This window comes from Cyprinus carpio, chromosome B5 (assembly GCF_018340385.1).
Source record: "Cyprinus carpio isolate SPL01 chromosome B5, ASM1834038v1, whole genome shotgun sequence".
Classification (NCBI taxonomy): domain Eukaryota; kingdom Metazoa; phylum Chordata; class Actinopteri; order Cypriniformes; family Cyprinidae; genus Cyprinus; species Cyprinus carpio.
The window spans coordinates 14,503,065-14,518,808 of record NC_056601.1 but is presented as its reverse complement, the minus strand read 5'-3'; the positions used below and the strand labels follow the sequence as shown (position 1 = coordinate 14,518,808).

Sequence of the window (15,744 nt, the reverse complement as noted above, 5' to 3'; positions counted from 1 at the left end):
TCATTACTATAACATAAGACAACTGCAGAAAAAAACTAACACAGTATGACTGACAGTGAACACAATCTAATTTTTATGGTGGATATGAGTGTCTCTAGCTTTCTTTAACAGATCAAATGATTTCTAAGTAGCATCTTGTGGGTGAGAAACAAATCAAGAAGTCGAATGTCAATTTTGTAGAATGAGTGTAATATGCAGCGGTCATTGGCCAGTGCCAGTGCATAGAGAGCGCTGCCTTCTGTGAGGGCAAATTCACTGCCTATTGCTTTTCACAATTTTCATTTTTTTATTTATTATTATCATTATTTTAAAATTTATGTGTATTTAAAAAAGTTTCTGTGCACTACTAGGGTTTAAATAGTACTTTTTAACCAGTGAAGTTTATATCTGCAGATCCACTGTTTTCAGAGAGAAATAAATGTTACTTTTGAAATTACATTCATTGACCAGACTGCAGCAAGACATGAGACACTATAATCACAAGGGCCACAAGTACAAATATATATATATACACATATATATAGAAATTGTGTCTAAACCTAAATGGGTTTTAATTAAATTAACAAATTATCAGGACCAATACATTATTTCTTTGCCTTTTTATGTACAACAAATAGTGCACAATTGTCATCACTGAGTTGCTTAAAAATGAAATAAATCCTTGTATTTCTATCCAATTTCTACATCAAAACATTGTGACCTTTTCTAACAGGTGCAATTAGCTTTTTTTTTTTTAATCTAAAATTACTAACATTATTTTTTATAACTGTGTGCTTAGTTCAATATTACAAAGAACAAACCCAAACTGCTACACAAAGTTTACAATCATTTTTTCTACAAATGCATTAATGGGTCATAAAAAAACACATAAAAACACACAAGGACCACAGATGAAGTGAAAACATAAATATAACAATGTAAAATACAACATAAAAATAAAAGCTAAATAAAAAAGCAAAAACAATAATAAAGAGAAAGCAAAGCAGATGTGCTCTGGTGATGTTGAGGTGGATTAATAGCATGTAAGGAGCTGGTAAAAATATTAAGCCATGTTATAACTAACATTTACTAACACTTAACTGACATTCTATGATCTGTGACATGAGAAATACACATAAAAATAAAGCTGAAAATTAGACTCACCTAGCTATCCAAGAAGTGCATTAGTCTAACTTATAAGTGCCACTCCAGGAATGATTTCAAATATTTGAACTTTTCTATGTATGTATTCAGTTTTGTTTTTTGTTTTTTGGTGGGGGTGGGGTTATGGGTGGACTGGCGCAATAATTAATGTCCGTACAATTACGATGATAGAAACAAAGAAATCATTAAACAAGGGATTTTTTCCCCCCAACGGTCCTGCCATCTTGCACACTTGCATGCCCACCGAATGTGAGCCACTGCGCCCCATTCTGTTCCCCCCTCAAACTTGATGGTTGTTGAACTTATTTTTAGTGTCATTTGATAAGCTACCCTGCTTGCACTGAGACATCCCACTGACCCAGCCACTGGTCATTGTCTATACCACTTCCCGTCAAAGCCGGCACGCTTTGTCAGATTTCGACTCGAATATCCATTTTGCATCTGAAGTAGCGTATCGAAAGTGACTGGATCGTTCGAGCCTTTTTCTTCAGCTGCCGCCCCCTTCCTCCCCCACAGTGTTTCCACTGACACTGACATCATTCGCGATCGTCGTCGTGACAGCGCGTTAAAGAAATCTAAAATAAATATATATTGCTCGCTTTTCTGTGCGCAAGCGGAGGGGGGAGTGAGATGTGGATAATTTCTGGAAATGAACAATACTCATCCGTCCGTCGCCCCTTTCGGTTTGATCTTCCGAGTATATCAGATAAGGGTGTCACGTTAGCACAGCTGAGGAACTCCTTAATTTCTACAGAAAATCTCTTGAGAGGTCAAACCTCATAAAAAAGAAGAATCTCTAAAGTTACCTTAAGATCTATCAAAGTTTGATATTCCAATGCCAATAGAATTTTTGGAGATCAGATGCTGGGTGGACAGCTGTATTGATGTGTTAAAACTTTAACTGAGGGGCATGTTTCTGAATTGTGAAGGTCTATGCATTAGTGAGCACAGAACAGACTGCCAAATAAATGGGGAGGAAGCACCAATCACCGGAGGTAAATCTGTCCCTCAAAACCTTGCCGGAAAGCTTTGGTCACAGGGTGTCTTGCAGTGCAATAACGCTCTATTAATTTCTCTGCGCTGTCCTCGAATTGATAGAAAGGTGTCTTCACAAACTAAAGGGCAAAGTCTTACTGCGTCCGATACCTTAGGGCGTTCTGTCTACAATTTGTCATGCGTGTGCACTTCTCAGTGTTAAAATGACAAGATCTCCAGTCAAAGAAGCCCTGCAAGGCATCCGACAATAGTGGGCTTGGAGAGATTTTTGTGAAGAGACACTGCCAAGAGGCAAAGTACTACTGCACTCCATGAGCCTACTGGGATTAGTTCTACTTCTCAGCCAACGGCAAAGAGCCTCATGTCATTCTGCTTCTTTTTTTTTTTTTTTTTTTTTTTTGAAATAGCCTCCGTCTGTGTCCGTAAGATTTTTTTTTTTTTCACAGAAGACACAATATGGTCGGAACACGAAAGAGCCTTTGCTGTGCATTAAAGCTAACCAGATCAGCTGCAAAATCAGACACTTTTTTTGTTGATCTATTTAGTCATCCGCTTGTCATTCAGTAGCTTGAGAGATACCAGAATTATAAGTTTTGGAAAGCCAATACTTGTAAGCACTAAAACAAGATAGTCTGAAGTGGCCAATGATAAGCTGTGTCATCTCGAGGAAATTAAGGTTTTTCTGTTGTTCCATCTGATATACTTGGAAGTCAAAATATTTCAGAGACCGGATGCTGTCGTCTATTGATGCTGCACCCGACTGAAATTCATACAGCGTCCCTAGAAGAAAAAGAAAAAGACAAAGGAAGATTTGATTAATTAACTGATTGATTGATTGATTGATTGATTGATTGATTCTTCCATTTTTAGTAATTCATGTTTTAGTATTATAACTATTATTACATTCATTAAATTATTGGAAACAATAACAACAATAATAATAACAACAATACATACATTTTTGTGCCATATATATATATATATATATATATATATATATATATATATATATATATATATATATATATATATATATATATATATATATATATATATATATATATATATATATATATAAAAAATTACAGTATTTCTGATTTTTTTTATTACCTTTATGTATAATACTATGTACAGACATCAATCATCATGGCTTTTTTCAAAATGGTCCTCACGTCACTTGTACACAAATATTTAATTTACTCTAAAATATTATATACATACTACATCTAAAATATTATAATACATACAACACAATAATAAAATAATAATACAATTTAAATGTATGTATATATAATATTGATATATATATATATATATATATATATATATATATATATATATATATATATATATATATATATACACACACATAATAAAAACATCATATCATGGGGGTAAATGTCCTTGAAAATAAAAATATAAAAAATTATTTTCTTAATAAAATTACTGATGAAATTTCCCTGACAAATAAAAAGTGTATTATTATTATTATTATTACTTTTCAAAAATATACGCTGAGTATTTCTGTTGAAAATATTTGTAAAATAATCTTGAATAAATGCACAAAAAATTGCTTGTGCTTTATTTTGTCATTTTATTGTGTCAGTGTATCTCCCATTGCTCTATAGTGTATGTCTCATCAGCTGGAGAAACTGGGTACACTGGCACCAAGAGGGAGCTCTCGCCTAGCGTATAACCACCATACACACACTCTTGCATGCATGCGTGTGCGTGTGCACGCACGCACACACACACACACACACACGCAATTATGAGCAGGATTTATAAATGTTCTACTGCACTTAAGCATTTATAACGCTAAGAGCTAATATATTTTTCACAACATGTATGACTGATAACTAGTGTGTAACAACCAACAATGAAAAACTAACATCACAGTAGCCTGCCCTAGTTTCAAGTCACAACTGGCATTAGATATTGGAAGAATCCCAGCGTCTTCATAGACTATCCATGAATACAGGGCTTTACGTTGTCCCTGCATTGTAAGCCAAGCGAGGCGCACCCTCTGCGATAGATCTCACTCCGTCAACAAATAAGGCACATCAGATGCTGTTTTGGCCACCGTCGCTTGTGTGGCTAAGTTTCCTGGATTTTGCAGGCTTTGAAGCAGGAACTCTGAAAAGCTGTCCGCCTTCGCTACAAAGGCTGCGTGAGGCTCTGCTGTAGGAGTCGACCAGGTGCTGAGCAATACGGTCATACCCAAACCCACGGCACGGTCAGACCCATTTTAACTCTATCGCTCCCGGGCAAGAGCATTTGCCATTGGACACTCTACGCAATGTCACACTGAGACAGACAGAGCCCACCTGTGCCACGAGAATAAAGGGACCATGGGCTAGATGTCAAGGTGATGACATTGGATAGGGTGTTGTGGGTAAAAGTAGAGAGAGTACGCTGAAGAAACATTTTTATTTGCTTTTCTCACTTGAGACTTGCAAAATGCAGTTGTCAAAAGGAGATGGATTTAAAATGTAACATTTCCTTTGTGTCTGAATTCTTTTAGACTGTATAAATAAAATTCTATTTCAATCAAATCACTGTGAATTTTGGTTCATGTTTATTAAATGAGCCTGACTGCAAGTTCTTTGCACTAAATTGGTCAATATGCAGAACAAATAACAGTTCAATTATGCTCCCATGAAGGCACAAATATCAAACGACATCAGTTGAAAGTTGCTGAATACATAAAAGCAGGAATAATTACACCACACAGAGTTTATTAAAAACTGGAAAGAGATTTGATTGGCCTGATCAGAGATTTCTCATGGTTTCATGCCATCTTTACGAGATCACACAAGGCTCAGTTCATCAAGAGCTTCACCTCTGTGACCCCACACATATGCTACACCTATACAGATCAGTCAAACAGAGATGGCCTGTTGGGGGGCCATCATTACCCCTCCATCTCTGCTCTTTGGAGCGCTCTCCGAGCCGCACCATTCTGACGGCCACCAGACTTCACAGAAAGATGTCTGCGGCTCTGATTAGCCGTGTGCTTGGGCACCTGTCCAAAGGAGGAGTCTGCATGTGTTTTTGCATCTCATCTTCTGCTAGCCATTCTCTGGAACAGCTTGATTCCCCTAACCCTAGAACTCCCAAAGGAGCCGTCTTGCACTTTCTGTTCTTTAAAGGAGTGAGATCCAGGAATTGAGAAAGGTGGAACTTGGAAAGTAGCCCATGTCCCTTCTCAGGACCATTTCATCCCATGCAATGAAGAGCATTTTATTCCCCCCAAAAGATGTATAACAGTATGTACAGTATTATGTGGTTTTTACATTATTTGTCCATTTAGCTGATTTTCTTAAAAAGTACAGTATTATAATACATAAACATAAAAAACTTTTATTTTTTGAATGAAATTATTACTTTTATTGGCCAAGGATGCATTCAATTGATCAAAATTGAGACTTAAAACATTTATAATGTTAAAAAGATTTCAAAAAATGCTGTTCTTTTGAACTTTCTATTCATTTAAGAATCCTGAAAAAAATTAACACAATTTCCACAAAAATATCAAGCACGACTGTTTTCATTTTTTAAAAGAAATGTTTCTTAAGCAGCAAATCAGAATATTAGAATGATTTCTGAAGGATCATGTGACACTGAAGACTGAAGTAATGACTACTGAAAATTCAGCTTTTCCATCACAGGAATTAATTACATATTAAAATATATAAAAACAGCACAAGACTATTTTAAAATATTACTGTTTTACTATACTGTATTTTGTATCAAATAAATGCAGCCTTTGTGAGCATAAGGGGATCCCTTTAAGAAATATTAAAAAAAAATTATTATGGAATCTGACTGGTAGTGTGTGTGTGTGTGTGTGTGTGTGTGTGTGTGTGTGTGTGTGCAAATGTTTAATGTTATATAAATATATTTGAATTTAATTGTTTATATAACATAATTTTGGACTTTTAATTGTATAAACAATTGATGTATACATTATAAGAACATGCACTATTTGCAAAAGTGCAAAGTTTTACACGCAATATACTCTCTATAAAAGTATTTTTCTTTCATTGAAACCTTTCTGTCTTATTTATAAAAACTACTGTGACATTACAAAGAAAAAGGGCTGCCTCCAAAACCCTTTCCACATATTGAACATTTTAGAAGATCAAAATGGAACAGGAAGTGCAGCTGCAAACAGGCCTAGGGAAAATGCCAGAATGTGAGCAATCCTGCACTCTAGAGCTGGCCCCCACTATCTCCACACCCATGGTCCACATACGGCCCACATAGCACCGCCATCTGGTCTGGTGGAGATTCAGAACCGAGCCAAAAGAGCCTAAAATCTAACGCCTGCTGACAACTTGGATAAATTTTCCAGTCATTAAAAAGTGATATAGGCACTGGAACAGTGAATACATTAAAGCCTCAAGAAAAGGACAGTTTGAGCCACCAGAAACAGTGAAGAAGCTCTCGATTTTACAGTTGAGAAACTGTAGCTGTCACGGATGAATCAAAACGGATCCTTTGACAAGAATTCAATTTTGAAAAAAGCATGTCAGCATGAGTCTCACAGGCTCTGGAGGACCTAATAATGCTCAGCCCGCAGCTTGCTTTGAAAGTGAGAGCTGACAGCGTGGTGGTGATCCCTGTAATTTAAGTCCACAGTCACAATGAGCCACGATGTCTTTTGGAGGCACATAGGCGCTGTAAATTATAAGGGTATAAAATACCCCCTCCTGCTGACACAATATTTTCAGCAAGTCCTGCTGGCTCAAATCAAGTCTTCTTGGTAAATAAAGTGGCATATGATCAGCAATCAAGAGCTGATGACTATCGGAGAATTATGGTTTTTAATCTTGAGAGACCGGTAAAAAATAAAATCCAACCCTGGCATTAGGTGTCATGATGTTTACAAATTGGTCATTACTGGCTCACATTTTAGTTATAACATAAGACGCAAAGTTGATAGTAAACACAAACAGACTCTGCAAACCATTAACCTCAGCTTATGCATCTGCCACAGATCTGTCTTTACAAGATAATTCAAGCATACACATTAAATTACTTCTATATATATATATATAACATGAGACTGAATCTAGTTATGTAGATCTTCTTACAAAGCAGATTAGTTCTAAACAATAACATTTAAAGACAAATGTTAGTAGTTTGTTCCCTTTGTTGCCAGTCACAAAATGAAAGAAAATGAAATGCTTGCAAAAATTATATTATTTTACATTTTATTATATATATATATATATATATATATATATATATATATATATATATATATATATATATATATATATATATATATATATATATATATATATATATATATATATATAATAGAAAGAAACAAATACAAAGGCTAGAACAGTGCTTTTCATATGGTGTAAATTGTTTTAATTTTTCTATTTATAATAGCTGATCTATTCACAGTTAAACCCATTTTATTAAATTAACCCATCAACCCTTACAAATCCTTATAAATTAACCTTATTATTCTTTTTATAATTAAGCCCTATAAATAAAGATAAGTTTGGAAACCTAATCAGTTGACCCATAGACCACATTATGTCAGCAGTGTAAAAATAGGTAAAGACTTATGACTGGTCAATCACTACGATGGTCAACTTTTTAAAAGTTATAGTCCACCTAAAACAACTGAAATTCATGAAATTCATGCATCATGTCAGTCACAAAAGAATGTATTTTGAGGAATGTCTCTGTTCTTCTCTCTCGCTCTCTCTCTCTCTGTACAATACAAATCAGTGGTCACCAAAACGGTTTGGTTATCAGCATTCTTCAGATTTTCATCTCTTATGTTTCACAGAAGAAAGAAAATCATACAGGTTTGGAATGACATGAGGGTGAGCAAATTATGACAATTTGTATTTTGGAGTGAACAATCCCTTTAACTATCATGTACAAGACACAAATAGAATCTAAATATTCACAGTAATATCTTAATCACAGATGCAGTCAAAATTAAGATACAGTACAATACAAGCAGGTATGGGAAATTTGATAATTCAGATTTCACTTAATGATTACTGCTCATTAAATTCTGTCATTTAAATATTTCATTAGAAACCTGTATGATTTTTTTTCTCATCTGTGGAAGAAAACATTTTGAAAGAAGTTTTTGAAATAACGTTACGGTAAGCAAAAAATTACAGAAGTTTGATTTTTTAAATCAAAAACTACATAGAACAATCAAATGTTACATTTGATTGGTTCTTTTTTTAAGTATTGTTTCTATTACTACAAAACTATTTTTCAAATGTTTTTCTTTTACTAACCAGCTCTCGATTCCCAAACCTCCTTGAATCCAGTGTCAGTTCGGTACCAAAGTAGACTTTTTGCAATTTTGCTGATCATCTGATCTCTGGAGATGGGGAACCAACGTGTTGGAAGAGATCAACCCCCGGTTTCACAGACAAGGCTTAAGCCTAGTCCTAGACTAAAATGTAAATCTGAGCTTTTTCAACTGAAAGAAACTTGTACTTAAGGATCTTAAAACATGTCTTAAGATTCACACCAGTAATGCTTTTTTTGAAGGAATGTTTATAAAAATGACTTAAATGTCCTAATTGAACTATGGCCTAATCCTGGCTTAGGCTAAGCCCTGTCTATGAAACCGGGCCCAAGTTTACAAAGCTCGGCTTAGCAGCATGGTCACCAGAAAAGTCTTTTCCTGTGAACGTAGCTTAAGCAACATCTGCAGATGTTTTCTGCTCCCCATCCTGTCTTTCTTTCCCCGGGTTTGTCAGAAAAAGTGCACATGATTGCCAGCTAACAGCTCTGGGCACCATCCCCTGGTTGTTTGAGAGAAAATGCCAGTCATTTTGGCGGAGCGCAGGCGCTCACAGACGGCACAGGCGGGCACAGATGGCACTAATGGACAAGCAGAATCCAACAGAGGGAGCAGGAACGAGCCACCGAGGAGAGCTATTCCAAATAGCAGCAGTGAAAGCCAGGCCCTGCTCAGCTTTAGCAAGGTTACCACCGCAGCGTTTCATCATAAAGAATTTAATAAAATGTAAAATAATCATAAGGGGGAGAAATCTGTTTGGCCAGATGCCAGTGGATCAGATGGGAGGAGATTGTTCTTAATTAAATACATGTTTCAGTGTAGCAAAACTTGAGACAGCAGGTATCCACTCCAGCTTGCCATCTGAAGACCAGGGACTGTTGTTTGTGAATGTAAATCTATAAATGTTTCATGCTCCACGCTTAAAATGATGCTCATTTTAGTGATTGATACACTGGTCATAATAATTTTCACGAGCTGCCGACTTAAAAAAAAATGCCACTGAAAAGTCTGCTAAATGTGATATTGTTTATATAATGTAAAGCCCATTCATGTTTTTTTTTCAGTAATAGTACAGCTACTGGAATATAGATGCTTACTGCAAATAGAATAAACAATGTAAAAATAATGTTTGAAATGTGAGCAGCAAAGCATACAAATATATTAAACTGTTTTACATGATAGAAAGCTGTAAACTAAAAGAGCTGTAACGTGTTTGTAGTTCCTGTGTTTTAATTACAGAAACCCCTCAAGCCACAGAAAACTCCACTTCCTCACTCCTCTGCTTGTATGTGTCTATTTCCCTTCTTCCCCTCCTCAGAGAAATCTCACGACACTGCAAATGAGCATCCAAACAAAGCTGTTGGGCTCATCTGTACTTTTTCATTTCTGGCCTGTCTCTGCAGCTTCAACTGGCCTGCAGTCAGGCCCCTAGACACGATAAACATTCAGCTGCACAAAAACCATAAGCTAGCACACAGGCTCGCAGTCCAAGAGAAAACACACAATCTAAAAACTAGGGCTGTCAAAATCAGCATGTTAACACTTGTGATTGAATATGTTTAATGTTATTTCTTTTTGCAAATCTTCAATCTGACACAATAATTATTGCATTTTGTTAACCACAAACCCTCTCTTAGAAAGAGCCCTTATTTATAAATACAGTACATACATATTTTAGGTCTATATGTAGAGTACATTTGTCTTCATCGTAAAAACGACCAAAACTACTGCAGAATTCAATCTTTAGACAGCAGAATCAAATTTGGCAAATACGAATGTATAAATAATTGTATTATTTCTAAACATATTTCCTTATAAATGTATTTAATATCCTAAGTTCGCTTAAAAACAGTTTTTTGGGAAATTTACTTAATGTGTAATGGACTAACAGTCCTACCAAAAACTCCAAAGAGAAGCTCCTGAGAAGAGGAATGCGCAAAAGCCAGAAAAAGCATCTGAGTGTATGTTTGTGTGAGGCTCCCTTTCCCCTTGGACTCCTCTGTCTCCCCTTTTGCTTCCACCAGCGTGGCGGCAGGCGGGGTCACATGCGATCTGGGCCAGAGAGAGATGGGAGGCATGCGACAGGAGTAGCGGTAATTGGAGGGAGCTGTCAGGATGGAGCAGCATTGCATCCGTGTGAGATTCCTGCCATTTGGATTCGACCACACACACGTGCCAGGGCGCCTACCATCCCATGGGGTGGCATGCATTAAAACTAGTGATGAGGCTAATGTGTGTGGAATCGCTTCTGGCACCCAGCCCACAAAGAGGTCAATGGTTGACCTGTTAGAGAAACTGCAATGTAAAGGAAAGTATACAGCTATTTAAAATACTACTCAAGGACTCATGGACTGTGACAATTGGCTAGCTCATTTTATTTTTGTATAACCCTTGCAAATGATTAAAAAGACTAAGGACTAGTTATACGTTAATAATCACATCTTTAAATATTATACAAGTAAATTAAAACAACAAGTGCGTCAAATTTAATGTATATAATCTTCAGGGAGTTTCTGCACCCAGGGTGTTAAGATATGAAATTAAACAAATTGTAATAAACTCAAATTTCCATATTGAAAAAAAAAGGATGTTTGTATATGCTTAATCATTTACTCAAAAAGTTTCCAAACAGTTGAGTCTGCACATATTCTATTTTATTTTGATTTATGACCTTATGATGCCTTTACGAGCAAGTTCCCCTCATTATTTCATGCAAAAAATTCAGCTTTAAATTACAGTAGAGAAAAGGTTTATTTATGTGGTGCTATAAAGCACAGGAGTGTAAATACGCACTGGCTGCACACCCTGCTATATTCAGTAGTAACCCTGGTGATAAACCATCTTGTTATGTCTACTGGGGAAAATATGCTTATCAAGCCGCATGGTAATATAAGCAGTAAATAACTTGATCATTGCACAGCAACAGTGGAAATCTAACAGCATGAAGCAGCTTCAGGCCACACTACATAACTAAGGAGAGTTGTGTGTGTGTGTGTGTGTGTTTGTGTTTTTTCTTCTTTTCCTAGACCACAACTGTGAGAACTGGGTTAATGTGACCTGAGTTGGTCAGACAACATACTGGTCAGGAGGAGAACACACAGGCGCACACACACACACACACACACACACTAAAGCATAAAACTAGTACTTTAATAGAACATCATTCTTCAGATATACACACCGAAAATGTTTACAACATTTGCAAGATTCCACGGTGCAAGCACTTTTTCAAAGACAAGACAACTGCATACAGGTGTAACAATGCTTCAAGCCAATAATCACTTCAAATACCTAGAAATAATCCCATTGAGTCAGTCAGAGCCTCTTAATCACCATTGTTCCATATGAGACAAGCTGTGACCTTTCCTCTAGCGTCTGCTGCAACCTCCCATGGAGACCAGACACCAGTCACCATGTCACACCTTACACATTTACTTCTCTGCAGACCTTTTGCTCATCTCCTCATCAACTTCCATTAACTCACAGCTGCATTTCTATTGCAAGAAATCTTAACAGATTCTTTAATTTCACTACAGTTTTTTGCTGACTAAACATCTTTTCAAAATATGTACCTGGACTAAACTGGCAAGAAAACAATAATTGCAAGATCTCTGATTACACTCACTGAGCCAAGAAATAATAGCCCAAGGGGAGAAAAAAAACAGCTTTAAATCATCCCTTAATTCTATAACTCATATCAGAAAGCTCTGAATTGTTTTATTAATAAATATTTTGTCACATTTGATCATACCTTCAGCTTATTAAATTGATTATAACAGATTACAAATAAATACTCTCTTGAACTTTCAATTAATCGAAGAAAACAAAAAAAGTTTCCACAAATATATTAAGCAGCCATTTGATAATAAAGTTTCTTGTTCACCAAATCAGCATATTAGGATGATTTATGAAGGATCATGTGAAGACTGGAGTAATGGCTTCTGAAAATTCATTTTTGCCATCACAAGAATAAATTACATTTTAAAATATCTTAAAATAGAAAACAGTTATTTAAAATTCTAACATTTTTGATTTAATAACTGCAGCCTTGGTGAGCATAAAAGACTTTTGAAAACCCCATACATTTAAAAACCCCATACTTTTGAAAGGTAGTGTATATAGCCACTTTCAGTGCAGACACTGAGATAAAGTTTAGAATAAACATTATCTACTCAAACCAGTATACAATAGTGGTTCCTGTGGCTTTTGTATCAATAGTATACAATAGTGATTCCTGTGGCTCAGTGGTAGAGCATTGCATTAGCAGCGCAAAAGGTCGTGGTTTCAATTCATTGGGAATACACATACTGGTAATAAAAAAAAATAAAAATAAAAAAATATATATAGTCTGAATGCACCGTAATTAATTTGGATAAGAGTGTCTGCTAAATGCATAAATGTAAATGTATATCATTTCATAAACAACTGCAAGATTGTTGTCAATACAGCAAAATGGAACACAAAACAAAACACAAAACATCATAAAAAACAAAAACAAAAAATTAAAAAAAAGAAAAAATGTTCCTGTTCACCGAGAGAATGGCTCTGTCTCCACTGTATCAAGAGGAGGAGTGTCTGTATTCAGCTATGCAGATGTCATGATAATGAGCTCCCTGCTCAGGCTGGATAGTATTGTGACTGCACGTCTCTATCTGTGTGTGAGAGCATGTTTCTCTCCCACTTAAACCAAACATTGTCTAGGGCAGTGGCGTCGGCCTGTTTCCCAGTCATTCTCTTTAAAATGAGGTTTGCGAATACTATATAGCTAAGAGCAAACGACAAGGGGGTGGGGTGAGCGAGTGCGCTCTTAGCTTTGATGGTCCAACCAATGACAGCGTTTGAGGCCGTGTATGTGTGTTAGCAGAGGACGGGCCCTGTGGATGAGAGTGGGTATATTTGGAGGGGGGTGGGACTGGCTATTAAATGGAGGATGACAGGGAGTAATTATTCTAATGCGCTACTTTGCAGTGCGACTGGGTTAAGGTGTCAGCTGCGAGTCATTAGGCCTGACATGCGCTGGATAGCGACGAGACAGCTGTCTCCCTCCCAGGTGGGCTGACCCACACCGCTGCCACCACGCTAACCGGCCACCGTCAGGGTGCCTCTAGAACCAGTTAGCCCAACCCTGGTAGTAGCTACGCTGTACCCTGTCTAATGAACACAGACTCTTTAATTTTACTGCCCAAACACTCGTTAACTTTTGCTCTCCTCAGAGGAATAGAAAATTAAAGAAAAAATTGTATTTTAATTTCCTAGCAGGTAAAAAAAAAAAAAAAAAAAAAAAACTAATAAACAAATAAAAATACATGTAATTAATTCCTTTTTGTTTTTTGCCAAATAGACCTAGAATAAGTCATCCAATATTCCAGAGCACAAGTAGCAGAACAAACTGGATTGTGTTTACATTGAAAACCTCCAAAATGTAAGTCAAATAAAACAAAGAAGGGAATTTACTAAGAATGATAACGGCGTTCATTTGCACATGCTGTCTGTGTGGCTGTTTTAGTGAATTATGCAAATCAGAAAGCGGTGCAAATACACCCAAAATAGCAATTTGCAGCTCGCAGTTCCCCAGTTTGTGGACCAGTGCTAGGTTAAGGAGCTTGACTTCACCGCATGTCTGGAAATAAGTCTGGTTATATTGCTAATTTCTGTCATTTGATAAATCACTGAAATCATGATCGCTAGAAATTGTACAAAAGCATCTCATTTTATTTTTTACCACCTACTTTCTGCAGTCAATAACAGTGAAATGTTAATTGCCTCAGACTAATAGAGCTAAGTTTTATAAATAAGGCACACACTATAATAAGCCTAATTGATATAGATTATGGTTATTACGGTATGACTTACGGTAATGATAAATACAATGCAGTGCCATTTCAGTGCATTTAGCACCAGTTAAATATAACATTTAATATATTAATATAATATAATATAATATAATATAATATAATATAATATAATGCATTATACGTATAATATTATAAAAAAAAATTCTGCCCTTTTTAATTATTTTAATGTTGAAAAAAAATGATTTACTACTGTAAATCAGGCCATAAAGGCTGCTTGCATAATAATTAAAATATTTAGATTTTTAGGATCTTTTGCTTTTTAGATAAAGCATATCATCTGACTACCACACAGGACATCTACTTTCCAAAAATATTTCATGTCAACTACCTACATATCTTACAGTGAGAAAAATATACATAAATATGATTTATTTGCATATGTTCCAACTCTGGAGAATCAGTGCCCCCGAGCCAAGCCTCAGACGACAGAGACAGAATTAGTGCTAATATATGCAACCATTTACAAAAAGCAGAACTTTCCATATCCTTATGTTACAGAGGATCATATCAACCCATACCCGATGGCTTTGCTTATGATAAGTCTGTGCATATGTACCTGATATCAAAGCTCACATAAAAAGACCTATGAAGACACAACAGTGTTAACCTAATTAAAATGAGACTGCAAAACAGAGACAAAAAAGGTTCAAGTAAAAATGTTAATGCTCAAGCTCTTTCCCATATTCTTTAAATTTGAAGTTATCAATGTAAAGTCAAACATTTTTGAAAGAAGGATCTAGAATGTGGCATATTTTTTGCACGATTTTTTTCTCAACTGGTGTGTCATGACTCGGATAGATCACGTTGTGGATGGCAGGGAAAACAATGCTTAATGCAAATAATGAAATGCATATAATCATAACCACATCCCTGTGCAAAGTCAGAACATAAAAAAGGCTTATCAGGGAGAAGAAAATAGCCTCTATGTTTTGTTGTTGATGTTAAAGTCTGTGTTTCCAACCAAACTCTACAAATCCCAACAAACACAGATGACATGAAATGCAAATGCTTGATTTTAAGGACATTTTTGTTTACTTTTGTAAATTAAAGAATTTCGGTTCTGCATTGGGGCACCACTTTATGTCCAATGTAAAATAATAATAATAAAAAAATGTTCAACAACAAACACCACAATGAAACCTGACACAATAAAAAAAAAAGTCAGATGTCCTGTATATGAGTCAGGCGTGTTACAAAATGTATTAATAATCATGGGAAATTCCTTCAGTCCTTAAATGCCCCAAGTGTCAGTATGATGTGATGAAGTTATTACTCACATGCAGGCTGAAGTGAACACATCCATGATACCAAACAAATTGTGCCCCATGATTCCACTGGGCCCAAAACCAGAAACAAACAAAGCCTTCTGCTTCTAATAAAGACAACCAGTAGTGGTTAAACACACACACACAATTCCTCCTGTGTCTTTGCCTTTCATTAGATCATCATGTC

General features: G+C 35.9%; 1 protein-coding gene across 3 annotated transcripts in view; it reads right to left on the bottom strand.

Annotated features, from left to right (window-relative positions):
* Positions 1-527: 527 nt before the first annotated feature.
* Positions 528-15,744, bottom strand: part of LOC109090748 (anthrax toxin receptor 2-like) — a 47,076-nt gene continuing 31,859 nt past the window's right edge. For 2 of the 3 annotated variants that reach the window (XM_042724545.1, XM_042724543.1), the window contains one exon: positions 528-2,919. In XM_042724545.1, coding sequence (XP_042580479.1) covers positions 2,881-2,919 — 39 coding nt within the window. In that variant the 3' untranslated portion in view covers positions 528-2,880. The remainder of the gene's footprint in view (positions 2,920-15,744) is intronic. The other variant, XM_042724544.1, reaches the window with a different exon arrangement.